This window comes from Oncorhynchus mykiss, chromosome 8, assembly GCF_057628025.1.
Source record: "Oncorhynchus mykiss isolate SJ-2025 chromosome 8, ASM5762802v1, whole genome shotgun sequence".
NCBI lineage: Eukaryota > Metazoa > Chordata > Actinopteri > Salmoniformes > Salmonidae > Oncorhynchus > Oncorhynchus mykiss.
Window position 1 is genome coordinate 23,826,426 of NC_143029.1, and position 17,157 is coordinate 23,843,582.

General features: G+C 42.0%; 1 protein-coding gene across 7 annotated transcripts in view; it reads left to right on the top strand.

Annotated features, from left to right (window-relative positions):
* Positions 1 to 487: 487 nt before the first annotated feature.
* vash2 (vasohibin 2) overlaps positions 488 to 17,157 on the top strand; it is a 30,127-nt gene continuing 13,457 nt past the window's right edge. Inside the window, exons 1-5 of one of the 7 annotated variants that reach the window (XM_021612012.3) lie at positions 2,166 to 2,507; positions 2,713 to 3,163; positions 8,540 to 8,628; positions 12,893 to 12,949; positions 13,492 to 13,566. In XM_021612012.3, the coding sequence (XP_021467687.1) occupies positions 2,849 to 3,163; positions 8,540 to 8,628; positions 12,893 to 12,949; positions 13,492 to 13,566 (536 nt within the window). In that variant the 5' untranslated portion in view covers positions 2,166 to 2,507; positions 2,713 to 2,848. Of the gene's footprint in view, positions 3,164 to 8,539; positions 8,629 to 11,912; positions 12,511 to 12,892; positions 12,950 to 13,491; positions 13,567 to 17,157 lie in introns of those variants that run through there. The other 6 variants (XM_021612013.3, XM_090242975.1, XM_090242976.1 and 3 more) reach the window with 6 other exon arrangements.

A 17,157-nucleotide genomic window follows, 5' to 3' on the forward strand; every position in this document is an offset into this window, starting at 1 on the left:
CTTCTTTTGCTTGACGAACCACTTCTGTCTCTACAATTGTCATCATCGCTGGTTCATAAAGTACTGCTTATTTAAACTTATTTCTAGGCATTATACAAAACCAAAAGGGAAATACCATGTAGGATCTCTGACCTGCCTTAGCCTGTGAGGAAGAACATTGTTTGCCATTATGGTGATGTTATTATTGTGACGCTGCATCATTTGCATGACAATGCAGTTTAACAGTGTCAGTTTTGTTCTCTACAACATGTCAGCCATTCATACAAATATGGACCAAATATGACGCACTAAGATGCACAATGCATATGACAAATGTTCAACATGCACAATCTACTTTTCAGTGTATCACTTACATGCATGCTTTTGAAAGTGTTCAAATGTTGACAACTTTGTTGAATACATGGCACACATAACAGTTCTGCCGAGATAGGTAGCTAATGGTATAGCAGCGCCACCCAGAGGGATTTTGTGGAAATACTAAGAAAGCTGTGTGGATGATGAAGCACAAACAGGAGTGATAATGACTGCAGCGTTACAATTAAAATAGCTACAAACCTTCACAGTGGATTATATAGCTCAAACTGTGGCTATAAAGACTATGCGCAGTAGGTGGTCTAGTGGTTAGAGTGTTGGGACGGTCACTCCCACCTTCAAATCCCCGAATTGACAAGGTAAAAATATGTTGTTCTGCTCCTGAACAAGGCAGTTAATCCTCGGGTGCCGAAAATGTGGATTTTGATCAAGGCAGCCCCCCGCACCTCTTTGATTCATAGGGGTTGGGTTAAAAGCAGGAAGATACATTTCAGTTGAATACGTTATTTAGCTTCTTATGACCGTAGGAAAAAAAACATTTATTTGGTTGACAGATGTATTCCTCTCTTTTCTAGCGTTTTATGTAGTTCTGAATAATGATGAAATAACATTCGAATATGGACATTCATAACATTTCCTTGCTTTTTTTTCTCGAAATTTGATAGTTCACTTATACCAATGTAGTTATTTGTTTCAATTCTTTATTCATCTTTATTTCAATGTATTGCATTTACCAAGACCACTGAACTGAATCATTGTTCCCAACTGAAAATGAGTACATCCGGACCTTGAACTATACTTACCTATTGTTCAATACAACATATGGCTTTGACACACCACTGTCTAAAGTCTCGACAGCCTGATTTATAATTTCGCACAGTAATCCACAGTACAGTCAATGCCAACACTGTTACAATACAGCTGCTATAGAATATGTCTGCTAGACAATCCCTTCAAGGTGCCCCAGATTGTACTGTAAAAATGTGGTTTTAGTTTTGCCTCTGTAGTTTGTCTTTGGGCTTTTCTCGGTGGTAAGGAGTCGCATGTGTACTTGCTTATCTGCAGATAATGTACTGTGGCAATCAAAACATAAAACACAGAGTGTAAACAATACAATAAAATGGTTTTTAGCTCAGCTACTATAGTGGATGTTGTAATTCTGTATATGTTTTATTAATTGTAGTCATGAGGTGTCATAGAGTACTATTAGCTAATGACCTAGATATTGTAATAGTGCCCTCAAATACGTTTTCATAAGCATATAGTGTATTATAATAATGGTTTTTTGACAGTATCCTAAGTGATTGAAATGCTAGCATTTAGGTTATCCCAATACTGGAAAACGTGTAGAGAAAGTTAGACCAATAGAGCTGGAATATGCGTTTGTCTAACATTGTCCAGAAGAGGGCATATTTGGCAAACTAACCTGTTACTGGAGTGCGTATTCTCATATTTCTAAATGAGTAACCTTGATATCCCACTTTTGCAATTTGATAAATACATTACATTTATTTGTCCTCTGCATTAATAATTTGGCCCTTGATACCTTGATAATCTTGGACAATATGTAAACATGTACATTGCTTGCTGAAACAAGCCAATATATATTTTTAAATAGCCACTGACAATTTCACGTCAGACACCACTTGTTAAATTGAATCGGGGGAAGTTGTTACATTGTTTACTGTTATAATAACAGTATCATTTAAAAAATATTCACCTAGACAATACCAGGCGTTGAGAAAAAAAATCCATTTGTTGCAAATTTCACTTGTTGACGCCCTCATCCGCAATCACCACCAATCACAGCAAGGGACTCGTTCCTTATTTGCTATGGCTACTTAAATCCGCTTCTCTTTGTTGGTACAGCCAATGAAATCATCCAGAACACGACTGGCTGCCGGGGTTACGATAGGCAGAATAACATAGTGAAATCATTAATCCCAAAATATTAACCATGTGATGGAGGGTTAAATTACCAAAGAGGAGTTTTCATCATGAGGACGAAGCTTTCGAATAGACAGCCTACTCGATATTGGGGAAATATGTAGTAGACTACGAACGGAACGGAATGCATAGCAGAGGTCAGCTGTGGGAGTCAGTCGCCCCCGCAGTTTTCTGAGCAAAGGATGAAGTTACAGAGGAGGAAGCCAAACGGTGAATATTCCACTACGGGCAACTAGCAAACTACATTGGTATGAATGGTCCACACACAATGCGGTATTTTATTCGGCTATGCTTTGGGGTTTGAATTCTTGCTAGCCTATATCTTTCAGACTTTTTAATGGCTAAAGATTATGCTTAGATAAATATATGAAATGCATATTTTTTCTGGTGCATTTCTACCTATAAAGCTTCACACGTGCCCCCCAAAATAATTTCGTTAATATGTGATTTCAGTATCCTTTATATGGATGTACGGGAGTGGATATTGGTACATCAAGATGTTTGTTTTAGCAAACCTGTGTTATTGACAAAGGCTAAGCAAATCATCACGGGCTGCCATCTGCCAGGACCCCCACTTTTGAATTGAACAATGACTGGACCCAACGCCACTAGCACTAGTTCACCTGCAGCTAAAATGGGGAGGCACCGATCCAAAAGCACCAGTGGCAGTACGTACTGCATGTCGAGCCCGGGTGCTGAATCTGCCTCCCTTAGCACCCCCAACAACGCTGGACGTTCATCGGGAGAGGAAGAGGAGAAAGATGGGGGGGTGCTATTTTACGTGAACAGAACTGGTTTTCCCATTGACGGTGTCACTTGGGAGAGGATGTGGACTCATGTGGCCAAAGTACACCCTGATGGACAAGACATTAGTAAGATAAGGAATGCTGCATACCTTCCTAAAGTAAGTATAGCCTTAAAGCCAGACAAATAAGCAGTTATATTGACATAAAATCCGGGGAAATTACCATGTTATAACCAACAGACATATGCTTCATATTGCAATTCAACAGACATAATTAGAAATTCGATATGTGCAAAGAATCCATCAACAACTGTTGACAGGACAATAGCAGGATGAGTTAAAGTTCCTCCTGAAAGTCTTCTCTTTCCTAATTATCCTGAGGAGGAATGAAGAATGAATTTAAGGCATGCAGACTATTTCAGCCTACCCCTGGCCTCCAATAGGACACTACATTGTCTCTGAGTAATTTCATCAGAGGCCAGATATAACTGGGACTGAAATGTCACCAAGCGGGGACCAGTGTTGAGAGCCTTTCTCTTGCTGTCATTGGTGGGAGTGGGAGTGGGCTGAGAAAGGAGACTCTGGAGCAACACTAATTGGTACACTGGAAATTAGTACATGTGATGGCAAAGCCCAAGTTCATAGCACACTGTAGGCAATATAAATAGCAGAGCATATGACAATGCACACAGGAATCTTTGTATTTGCCCCAGACTGTGTCCTTTCTTGATGCTGCCTCTGTACTAGTTATTGGAATTATGACCAGAGGCTGCTTTAGTGTTGTATAGTATCACCAAGGGACAGTGACACTTTCTTTTATGTTCAGGGTGTCTTATCAACTACCTTTTGGCAGTCCACAATAGCAGTCTTTAGCTGATAAACCTGTAGGCCTGCTCAGTGCTGTGGGATTTCACGCATGTCATATCATACCGATGTCCACCACACTGCCTTAATTGGGGCAGCAGGTAGCCTAGTGGTTAGAGTGTTGGGGCCGGTAACTGAAAGGTTGCTGGATTGAATCTCTGAGCTGACAAGGTAAAAATCTGTTGTTCTGCCCCTGAACAAGGCAGTTAACCCACTGTCCCCCGGTAGGCTGTCATTGTAAATAACAATTTGTTCTTAACTGACTTACCTGGTTAAATAAAAAATAAAAAACACTATTTATAGACTACAGCTAAGCGACTGTAGTTGTATTCCACATTGCTACGCCATACTACACTGAACAAAAATATTAACGCAACAATTTCAAAGATTTTACTGAGTTACAATTCACATAAGGAATTTAGTCAATTCAAATAAACATATTAGGCCCTAATCTATGGATTTCACATGACTGGGAATACAGATATACATCTGTTGGTCAGAGATACTTAAAAAAAAAGGTAGGGGTGTGGATCAGAAAACCAGTCAGTATCTGGTGTGACCACCATTAGCCTCATGCAGTGCGACATCTCCTTCGCATAGATTTGATCAGACTGTTGATTGTTACCTGTGGAATGTTGTCACTGAAGTTGCTGGATATTGGTGGGAACTGGAACATGTGGTTGTACACGTCGATCCAGAGCATCCCAAACATGCTCAATGGGTGACATGTCTGAGTATGCAGGCCATGGATGAACTGGGACATTTTCAGCTTCCAGGATTTGTGTACAGATCCTTGCACCATGGGGCCGTGCATTATCATGCTGAAACACGATGTAATGGCGGTGGATGAATGACACGACAATGGGCGTCTGGATCTCGTCATGTTGATGTGCACACTTCTCCAGCGTGCCAGTGGCCACCGAAGGTGAGCATTTTCCCACTGAAGTCGGTTACGATGCCAAACTGCCAGTCAAGACCCTGGCGAGGATAACGTGCACGCAGATGAGCTGCCCTGAGACGGTTTCTGACAGTTTGTGCAGAAATTCTTCAGTTGTGCAAACCCACAGTTTCATCAGCTGTCTGGGTGGCTGGTCATAGATGATCCTGCAGGTGAAGAAGCTGGATGTGGAGGTCCTGCGCTGGCATCGTGACACGTGGTCTGCGGTTGTGAGGTAGGTTAGACGTACTGCCAAATGTATCTTTTATTTCAGTTCATGAAACATGGGACCAACACTTTACATGTTGCGTTTACATTTTTGTTCAGTATATTAGTCTGTAACCCAAAACTGTTTTGAGAAACACAAATGGCCTGAAAAGTGTGAAAGGAGAGTGGAGTCATTAATATCCCAGAAGTAACAGTGAACCCTGCCTGACCAGTCTGTGATCTCCAGGTGCAGGTTTTGGGCAAGCTAACTCATTAAGGAGATTGGGCAGAGTTACAGCAAGGCAGCTCAGGGACAATCTCAAATCCAGGGCCCTCGTCTGGGAGACTGTGTGGAGGAATGAGCATTGCAGTGCTGTCTGTGGAGCTCACATGTATTCACACATAGGCTACAGAGAGAAACCTGTGAAATCTCAAGCTGCATCTTCCTGCTGCACTGAATGCAAACTAACACACTCTGAGGAGTTGTGATCAAAGTGTGTCTCGTGATCCATTCATTGCATCCCTTCATCTTGCATTAAGAAAAGGATAGGATTTAAATGATTTTGTCATTCATTGTTTTGTAAATTTGGTTCCAGTGTCCCATCCAAATGGCATGTTGGTAAGAATTGAGCAGATTTTACTCTCCTGAAATGCTGTATTCCTCTGTTATTCTCTATTGATGTTGTCAGGAATGGTAACACCACTGCTTGAGCTTTGTGCCTGTCCTTTGCCCTGACTATTTGAAGGGGTTGGTTGTGAGTGAACTAATCCACCATCTGGGATTTGAGTCTAGGATAATCTTTATCGCCTAATTGTTTCCATAAAGCTTTGTACAGGAAACTAAACAGGCTTTCAGACCAAAGCCTTCCTTTCTGTTTCAAACGTACATTATATACACCTCACCCTTACCAAAAAACAGGCTTCTGGAAAACAGTTGAGGCAAATCTTTGGCCAATTTGATGCAAATTTGCAGAAAGCTCTTATAACTAAATATAGCAAAACTTTGGGGCAACTTGTGAATTTCTGGCAAACGATTCTGGGAAACTTGTGGCGAACATTCTACTGTGTGCTGCAAATTTGTTGCAAAATTAGACCAGGTTTTTTGTTACTTTGTGTGTTAACAACATTGAAATGTATTTTCTACAAACACCAAATCACATTGCATCACCACAGGATTTGGTTAGAACTGAACTGATCTCCAAACGTGGTGCTATTTAACCTTTATTTAAGTCAGTTACAATGGCCTACCAAAAGGCAAAAAGCCTCCTGCTGGGACCGGGGCTGGGATTGAAAAAACATTAAAAATAAATATAGGACAAAACACACATCATGACAAGAGAGACAACACAACATTACATAAAAAGAGGTATTTGTTTTTGTTGCATTCCTACGGGAGAAGGTTCAAGCGAATGTTTTCTGGTAACTGTAAATAAGTAGTTACACAGGCTCTGCTTACATGCACACCACATGAAAACCGCAAGCTATCATGCTCTAAAGATAGTCTCTGACCAATGCCCAACTGTCTTCTGGAGAGAGACAAATGACCAGGGTGTTTGGTGCTGCAGTCACATCTTGGCTGTCTCTCTCAAGTTTCACTGATGTGCCCTGGGGATGTAAAGTTAGATTAGATCCACCGCACAGGGGGGCAGGTCGCCCTTTTCACCCACAGAAGACCTCTCTAAAGCTGGGGAAAAGATTCAGAAGGGGTGAGGGACAGCTGGACGGAAAGGGAGAAAGTCCCTCTTTGAATGATCTTTTAATTCCTGCAAGTCCACCTGTGAGGAGCATACAGTACAGCTACAGACAGACCATGAATTGTCAGCCTCAACCTTGCTCAGTGAGTTTGCCAGGTGTTATTACTATCCAACTTACTGCAGTGCTGAGGCTGAAATTCAATCTACTTTCAAAGCTTGTGCCACTGCCACAAGCTTTCCATATCCCTCTGCGTGATTGTCCCCCTTTTATAAAAACCTCTTTCACACCGTATAATGAGGAATAAAGATGTGAATCACACACTCGTTCGTTCAGCTCCAGTAGTTGTCTGGGCTCCGCAAGGCGCCCTGCTCTTCTCCAGAGGGAAGGAGAGAAAGAGGAGAAGGATGACAGCTAATTACACATGGTGATTTGGGACTGTGTGTTGCACTCAACTAAACACTCTAAACAGTAACACTGTGTCTAAATAACTAAATCAATGTTTTCATCAAATGTACATTGTTCTATTAATTATCAATGAAGTGTTATTACATTTCTATAAGGGGTGTGGTAGGCTACACTTTGAGAAAATGGCTGATCCCACGACACTACGAGGTCCCTTCCTCAGTTAGCACTCATCCTCTCATCCCTCTCTATGCTGTGGAGAGAGAGAGAGATAAAGAGAGGGAAAGGAGAAAGGAATCACCCCATATTCCTTCCCTGACCCAGCAGAATTCTGTTCTATTCCAGGCTCTCAGAAATTGAGATAGGTTTGGCGGGGCGATTGTTTGAGGGATTATTGAGAAATAAGACCCAATGCCACTGACTGCTGAATATTCCATAAATTTTTCTGCTTTTCATTTCACTTGCACAGCTTGAATGTGATGCTTTTAAAATGGGCCTGTGTGCGGCAGGTAGCCTAGTGGTTTAAGAACATTGGGCAAGTAACCAAAAGGTTGCTGTTTCACATCCCAAGCCGACTAGGTGGAAAATCTGTCAATGTGCCCTTGAGCAAGGCACTCAACCCTAATTGCTCCTGTAAGTCTCTCTGCATGAAAGGGTGTCTACTAAGAGAGTTTAGCCCTATCCTTTAGGGGTAGAGTGCTGATGAAGGAAAAACCTAATCTTATTTTCATCTCACCTTGATTGGTTTGGGGTTTCTCTTTTCCTCTCACATTTGCTATCTCTCACTCTCTCTTTGCTTGTCAGCCCTTTGATCCAGTGGCTGTATTGACTCAGATACCACATAAGCCTGATTGGTAGGATCAGTGTGTATGTGTGTGTGCCATTGACTCACTAGAGAAATAGACCAAAAAAGGACTACCTAGAATGCCTAATACCCTGGAAAGGAAATGTATTGACTCTGGATTGAGGGCATGGTACTCGCTCATTAGTTTGATCTATCACCTCAGGCTTTGCAAATATAACGTAGTAGAGTTGTGTGACTGAGCCAGAGGGCTAAACTGTTTGTCTTGAGCATGAGACCAGACTCTTCAGATAAGCTAATTCTAGCTCTTGTTAACAGAAACAACCCAGAGGAAATGACATGGCTTTATGTCTATTGTGTCCCCTGGCCTCCTTCCTGTACACACACACACACATACACACACCACATATACAGTACATGTGTTTTTCTGGTTCTGACTGAGTCAATGAATGTACAATAAAAAGGAAGCCAAACATTTTATGAGCCAAATTCTAGGACATGTCAGAGGAAGCACAGTATTAGTCATAGCAGCTGTTTTACAGTTTCTCCCAAGACCTTCAATATTGCCACATGTTTATGTATCCACCACCAAGATAAACTCTAACAGTCTTTTTTTGTCAACCTACAGCACCCTGTGCCATCGGTCCCCAACTTCAAGCCCACCATGTCTGTCCCTGATTGGCTGCTGGCCATCCAGAACTATATGAAGACACTGCAGTATCCTTTCCCTGCTGAGCCCGCAACCTGCCACCAACCCTCCCTTCCACCCCTCTCTCATCCCCTGTTCACAAAACACAATGAGAAGAGCAGCCTGGCCTCAGAGTCATATGAAACATACTGTACGTAGTTCTGAGCACCTCAAAGATGTATGACACCTACTAATGGTGTAGTTACTTTAGACAGAAACAAAAGTAGGGAAGTTAGTCAGGGAGGATGGGTGGGTGTAATCCGTGACCATCTAGTAATCCAAAGGTTGGGGACAACTGTAGTATTTTAGCTAAGCCTTAACCCTTATGCTAAACTTAACCCAATTCACCTAACCTTTGTCGTTTTAGTTCTAATAACCTTTGTCGTTAGTTCCCCTAAGCACCAACATAAATTCTCTCCGTAATTCTCCTCTGTTGTTATGATGCAACAAGCAACCTGGTCACAGACAAAGATGTATAATGCTATACGCCCTCCAGGATGTAAGTTAAACCATCCAACTCGTATGCTCTTGTATGACCGGATAAGGTGTATGAAACTATACATTCTCCTCTAATTTGTATGATATTGTATGACCGCAATACCATTCATCATTTAACATAAAATACTAATTGGAGTGTCACAGATTTACATAGAGAATAATACGAATTGTCCTGAGACCACGTTGCACCTGTTAGCACACATTGTCCTCCTATAGTTCATTACAGATTCATGTGCACCGCTACTCTTTTCACACTGTTTTAATTCACAGTGGAGCCCTGGGGGGTTGTACTGTATGCATGCAGTGTGTTAGCTAGCTAACACTTTCAAGGTTTTCAGATGGGCTTAATTTGCTGTCATTATAGCCAGGGGAGTGCAGTTGCACCAACTGCCATAACAACAGGGGCTCCCTGGGTCTGTAAACAATGTCACAGTACCTTTAATGCCCATAGTAAATATGATCCAAGATGCACCACTGTGGGGTCAAGAAGAGGGTCAGCACTTTACAAAAAAACATCTGCTGCCTCTCTTAAAATGTTTTTTTAAAACCAATTAACTGTCAACTCTGTTAACTAGAGTAGACACAATCAGGTGGAGCTTGGACATAGTCTTCAAATTCATTTCAGTTCATCTTGACACACATCAGTGAGTAAATACATCAACTAATTAGGTCTTCAAGGTACAGTTACATTTCTCTCAAACATTGATAGCCTACATTACATGAACCTGATCTCAGAAACGTCCACCATTCCCCTCTCATCCACACTTATATAATCTTCCAGACCCCTATAAAGGCCCCTTAGGGAGCAGTCGAAATGTGCACAATTGTTACCCGGAGGGAAATGGGGGAAGGTTATGCTTTTTCAATTTCAGTCCAGGGGAGGGTTATGTCATTTGTATTTGATTAAATGTCATATTGCTCAGGGTTGGAGAATGAGTTGCTTATTGTAGTATCTCAATGTGTGCCCGATGATGCCCCTCATCCCTGATTCTCTGCAGGGCGCTCAATATCAAGTGCAGCTAGTGTGGTCTCAATAAAATGATCCATAGCCTATACTGTAGACCTAGGCTGTATGAAGAGCATGCTCGGAAAAGCACAAGGCAAAGTAATATTTGAAGAAAATATACTTCCTTCTTGAGTTTTTGCGCTGCTGGAATTGTGTATATAAAACCAGGCTGCACTGCATTACACACTGCATTAGATAGGCTATCCTAATCTGAAGCCCTGGCCTGCCCTGCTCATGCTGAGGTGAACCCTTTTGTGCTGCCTAACCAATGACTGTGCTGTGTACGGTGGCACTTTAGGAGGCGAGTCAAAGGCATCTTCAGATTTTATATATATATATTTATATATATATATATATATATATATATATATATATATATATATACAGTTGAAGTCGGAAGTTTACATACACTTAGGTTGGAGTCATTAAAACTTGTTTTTCAACCACTAAGGACATCTATTAATTGTTTACAGACAGATTATTTCACTTATAATTCACTGTATCACAATTCCAGTGGGTCAGACGTTTACATACACAAAGTTGAATGTGCCTTTAAACAGCTTGGAAAATTTCAGAAAATGATGTCATGGCTTTAGAAGCTTCTGATAGACTAATTGTTATAGTCTGAGTCAATTGGAGCTGTACCTGTGGATGTATTTCAAGGCCTACCTTCAAACTCAGTGCCTCTTTGCTTGACATCATGGGAAAATCAATAGAAATTAGCCAAGACCTCAGAAAAAGAATTGTAGACCTCCACAAGTCTGGTTCATTCTTGGGAGCAATTTCCAAACGCCTGAAGGTACCACATTCATCTATACAAACAATAGTACGCAAGTATAAACACCATGGGACCACGCAGCCATCATACCGCTCAGGAAGGAGATCCGTTCTGTCTCCTAGAGATGAACGTACTTTGGTGCGAAAAGTGCAAATCAATCCCAGAACAACAGCAAAGGACCTTGTGAAGAAGCTGGAGGAAACAGGTACAAAGTATCTATATCCACAGTAAAACAAGTCCTATATCGACATAATCTGAAATACCACTCAGCAAGGAAGAAGCCACTGCTCCAAAATCGCCATAAAAAAGCCAGACTACGGTTTGCAACTGCACATGGGGACAAAGATCGTACCTTTTTGGAGAAATGTCCTCTGGTTGGATGAAATACAAATAGAACTCTTTGGCCATAATGACCATTGTTATGTTTGGAGGAAAAGGGGAGGCTTGGAAGCCGAAGAACACCATCCCAACCGTGAAGCACAGGGGTGGCAGCATCATGTTGTGGGGGTGCTTCGCTGCAGGAGGGACTGGTGCACTTCACAAAATAGATGAAATCATGAAGGAAAATGATGTGGATATATTTAAGCAACATCTCAAGACATCAGTCAGGAAGTTAAAGCTTGGTCGCAAATGGGTCTTCCAAATGGACAATGACCCCAAGCAAACTTCCAAAGTTGAGGCAAAATGGCTTAAGGACAACAAAGTGAAGGTATTGGAGCTGTCACGTTCGTCATAACGAGGAGACCAAGGTGCAGCATGAGATTAATACATTCTTCTTTATTTAAACAAAGACCACTAAACAAACTAACAAAACAACCGTGACGCTATAAACACAAGTGCTGACATGCAACTACACATAGACATAACAACCCACAAAATAACCAAGGAATATGGCTACCTAAATATGGTTCCCAATCAGAGACAATGATAAACTGCTGCCTTTGATTGAGAACCAATCTAGGCAACCATAGACATATAAACACCTAGACTAGAAAACCCCTAGACATACAAAAGCTAAACAAACCACCCTTGTCACACCCTGACCTAACCAAATAATAAAGAAAACAAAGATAACTAAGGTCAGGGCGTGACAGGAGTGGCCATCATAAAGGCCTGACCTCAATCTTATAGAACATTTGTGTGCAGAACTGAAAAAGCGTGTGCGAGCAAGGAGGCCTACCAACCTGAGTCAGTTACACCAGCTCTGTCAGAAGGAATGGGCCAAAATTCACCCAACTCATTGTGGGAAGCTTGTGGAATGCTACCCGTTTCGGGTTTGACCCAAGGTAAACATATAAAGGCAATGCTACCAAATACTAATTGAGCGTATGTAAACTTCTGACCCACCGGGAATGTAATGAAAGAATTAAAAGCTGAAATAAATCATTCTCTCTACTATTATTCTGACATTTCACATTCTTAAAATAAAGTGGTGATCCTATCTGACCTAAGACAGGGAATCTTTGCTAGGATTAAATGTCAGGAATTATGTGAAACTGAGTTTAAATGTATTTGGCGAGGGGGAAGGAAACTTCCGACTTCAACTGTATGTTTTTGTGCGCGCGGACTAGGCCTCCTGATTTCCTGTTCAGTTTGAGAAGGAGAGCGCGAAGATGAGGAGGACCAGAGGTAAGCTTGCTGCTGCTATAATTGATTTTTAATAAGAACAATATGTTTGGTTGCCCATAATAAAGCTATTTAGCAGAGTTATTGACCTCACAAAAAAGCCATATTCGAGTAATTCATTTAAACAGTCTTCATTTTAATTTGACTTTAGGCTACTGACAACAAAAGGGCTTTGTTGGAGTTAGTGTCTGTTCTCTACTATCCACTTTCTGTTTTAAATATTATTTTGGGTATAATGGAGGGTCACCTGTTTTTTTTTTCATGCATTCAGGGAGGGTTGGGTAAAAATATATTTCACTGAAGAGAGGGCCATCCATTTTAATTTCAGAGGTTCTCCAGGTATCCCTCATTATAAATAACGTACATTCCCTTAACTGTCTGTTAGATACAATCACACAGGAACTCAGTTCTTTGAGATAAGGAAAACTAGACCATTGTGTGGGTAAGTGAGGCTGTGAGGCCATATCTGTGTTTTTTTTTCCATTGGCTTGTCTTTGTGTGTCTTTACTGTCTGCTGCCGTAACTTTACAGAGCCAGGAGAGAGGTCCCACTACTCTGGGAATCCACATGTGTCTGTATTTATTTTGTTTTTATTCAACCTTTATTTAACTTGGCAAGTCAGTTAAGAGCAAATTCTTATTTACAATGGCGGCCTACCCCCCTGTAGAAGAATATAGGCCAGTTCAGAGGTTGTAAATAGCCGTCCTCTGTCTGTGTTCTTCACCCTGAGTACACATGCTAGGTACTGCATGTACTGCAAAAACAACCAGAACATTTGACATTTTATAGAAAATAAGTAAAAGGGGTCATTGTATTTAGAAGATGGTGCTTTCATTAATGTGCTTGGCTTGTCCTTGACACTATTTGTTTGTTGTAATCCTGTTTGATGAGATTATACCATTGTGTCACTTTCTGCACAAAGCACCGAAGAGGACTTGGTATGAAACAATAATATTCACAACAAACATCTCTGTTCCCTTTTAGGTTGATGGAGACTGCGAGGGAAATGATCAGGGAATCTCTTCCAATCAAATGCCTTGAAGCTGTCATCCTTGGAATGTATCCTTTCATCGTCTGTAGGCACATTCAGAGATACACATTAACCAGTGGGAGTTGGAGCCGATCTGTTTCAGGTCACGATGTGCCCGATGAAACTCTTGAAATCAATGAGATATGTAGTCTAATGTTCCCGCTTAGGCTCAATAAGGCTCACAGATTTCCCTGTTGCTAGGAAACAAGAGTCTAAAAGTTCAAAGCATGTAGTCAGACAGGCAGAGCAAAGTTTCTGCAGTGTCTCACACATTGCCATTTAGAGCAGCTTGGCTGCTGGGCCTTTTCACAAACGGTTACTGTCAAGCTTAGGGGCACACAGGTTTATCCTCGGTCAAGGTTGTAGGCAGCCTGGACATTCACACTGCAGGCTCGTCTCACTCATGAAGAAAGACCGGATTTTCTCTAGGTTTATGTCATAGGCTTAAAGTTGTAATCCTTAATGGTGAAACTGCCACGTCCGTTTGCAAAGTTACTGCAAACAACGAAAACAGTTTTCTCCCTTGTACATCATAGCACACGTGACAGAACAGCAGCGTATGTAATACAATTTGTTTTGACAAGGCAACAGCGCTCCTCACCTCTGCTTCATAAAAAAAACAAAAAAACAAAACAATAATGGCCGTGGAACGGACAGTGGCCCTGTTTCCCCCCCACTGCGGATTCCATCTTTATGTCCCAGTCTGTCATGTGGGACCAAACCTGTTAACCCTCATTGACGAAGATGATGAGCTCAACTTGCAACCGACAGGGTCTCATCTCCGAGATCGGAGTCAGCCAAGCTGTATGCTAAGATAAAAAACGAGTTGATATGTTCAGATACTCACTGACTCACTCTGTTCATGCATCATTAACAGGTAGATAAAGACATCCTCAACTGTTACAGCATGGCTCGTAGTTCTGTTCTGTTAATGGCTGAGTAAATGGAGCGTAGTATACTCATGTTATCTAATGATACAACCTCTGTTGTCGCTCAAATTCAACCACCACAGCCGTTTCTTTGTGTTGAGCTTAAACCACCAGTAGCATTAAACCACCAGTAGCATTAAACCACCAGTAGCATGCTGCATTATTAGGACCCACCAAGGCAGGTTCCTCTACTACCGATAAGAGATTCCGAGTATCACAGAGAGAAGAAACAGAGTTTATGATTTTTTTAAATTACAATAATCTAACTGTTTCATTAGGTCTTGGACATGTATTCTTCAACCTTTTGATAAACCAGCACCATTAACCAGAGCCTGGATTTAGAAGACATGAAATCATGTGATTTAGTACATGGAAAGAGGAGAAATTGAAGTTCCCTTTAATTCAACTCTGGATGCTCTTATCATTGTCACATAGTTTATACCTATTCTTTAGGCCAGGGTTTCCCAAATTGGGTCCTGGGGCCCCACCTGGGTGCTCATTTTGGTTGTTGCCATAACACTTCAAATAATCAAAGCTTGATTATGTGTAGTCCTAAAGCAACAACAAAAAACATGCACCGGGGGGGGGGGGGGGGGGGGGGGCAGGAAACCCTGCTTTAAGCTGTCAGGAGGATTGTCGGAACATCAAAGAATTAGGGCAAGTGAGGGGGGATTAGTTTAATACTTTAGAAAACAGTGAAAGTAATGGATCGGGGTTAATGTTCGTTTTAATTCGGACTGCAGACGGTTTTACTATCGTAAAGCGCTGACCCTCTTTTGGATCCCACAGTGGTGCATCATGGATCATATTTACTGTGGGCCATCTCCCAGAGCATCATGGCGACAGTGCAAGAGGTTGTCTTAATCTTCTAAACACTGACAGTGTTTGTCGTTTAACTGGAGATATGCTGTTCGGTTGGAGAAGGGCTCGGTGGGCAGTTAACAGGCATGTAATTAATATTTGCAACGTCTCCCTGGAGTTCACCCAGCTCAGTGCTCAGGTGTCAAAGCAGCAGAGAGCTGCTAGAGCTAGTAAACACAGGCCTTATAGAGTCATACGTCTCTTAGCTTGGTTTCCATGGTAACATTAATCCTACCCAGGTGACGGAAAGAGTGCTTGCCTGGTGGCAGATAAGAGGACTGGAAGTATGCTACTATTGGGGTGGATCACATGCCTTGCATCATGGGTAATGTGATCTTTTTGTAGTTAATAGCCCATTAATTATAGAGAAGCAGTGTGTGTGTGTGGACCCAGCTGCCACAGGGAGGACTGAGATTCTTTCTTTCTTTTTCAGAGTGGCTGCGGTTCCAGATTTTCTGGGACCTGCAGAGATTTCTGCACTCCGGGTCCTTCCAGCTCCTGCTCAGTGCTCACTCATGCCGTGACTCCGCTGCCGCTTGTTCTAACAATTTGAGTTATTTTTCTGTTGTAACAGTAATCAATGCAAACATAAGCACGACATAGTTCATGTTCTTTTTCTGGAGGGGAGTTAGCCTACATGCAGCTACAGTATTTAGGTAAGCTATATGTACACAGCATACAGTATCAACAAGCAAGACACGCAGGCGGTAAATCGTTTTGAGAAAGAGGTTTCCAGGGGGGTGGAGCGGGGTTGAAAACTCCTCATTCGTAGCCTCTGGCTTCTTTTTTTCTTCTCTAACTGCCACCTCAATGAATAATCACACCAACATTCTGCAACGGACGCCGCGCTGCGCTTGCTACTCTGTGAAGAAACAAGGTGTCAGAACAAAGTCTTCTTTCTGAGGGAGATTATTTCTGCTGCCTGGCTGTATTCTCCCAGTGCAGGTTATTTCTCATGTGGAAACACAATGTGTGACTCATCAACATGTTCATGTCAACCATAACCTCTACTCATGGTGCTTACTGTCCTGTGGGGATATTAAATAATACCTGTCACCCTCCTCTCGAACCTCAAGAGCTATGTTCACTTGATTTACTTGAGGCATTCTCTGTGAATATCGCTATCCAAGAATCTTGCTTGTGAAACACGACTCATAAACGTACACGAGCGCTACAGAGATGCCTTTTTTAAATGATGGATGTTGTGTTCATTGTCATTGCGGCAGGAAAAAGAGAATCCCCAAAGCAGCCATCAAACTGGTGGTGAGGCTCTGTCGGCTGGCCTCTATGATTATCTAATGAGAGGACTGTACTGTGCTGTGGCTGGTGGGGTGTTGAGATGACGGACAGGCGCTCAAGCCATTGAGAGGGCTCGGTGTGTGAGAGCTTGAAACAGATGGTTGCTGGTAGCTGAGGAGAGACAGAGCCAAACCACAAACCAGTCAGTGTGTCCTGAAATGTGCTCCATCTCTCAGATTCATTGTGTTCTCTCACCCACAGTAGCAGCTTGTGATGTTACTGCACAACACTGCAGAGTGTTGAGTGCAGCTTAAACGGCCTGCTTACTGAAAACATGAAGCATCAATAAAAAGGATGGTGATACGGATGATTAGATCATAGATGCATGATAGATGTATGGACAACAGTGATGTAAACATCAGAGTGCTGCTCAGGCTAGAAGGTCTTAAAGTCTTGTGTAAAGGGTTCACACTCCAGTATCTGTAATTGACCTAGTCAGTCGGGTTGAATTCGCCAGTCGCTCGTTACTGGTCCTTAGGTCACTGACACGCACAGTGGAGTTTCCTGTTCCTGTGTGTGTCACCATATAGT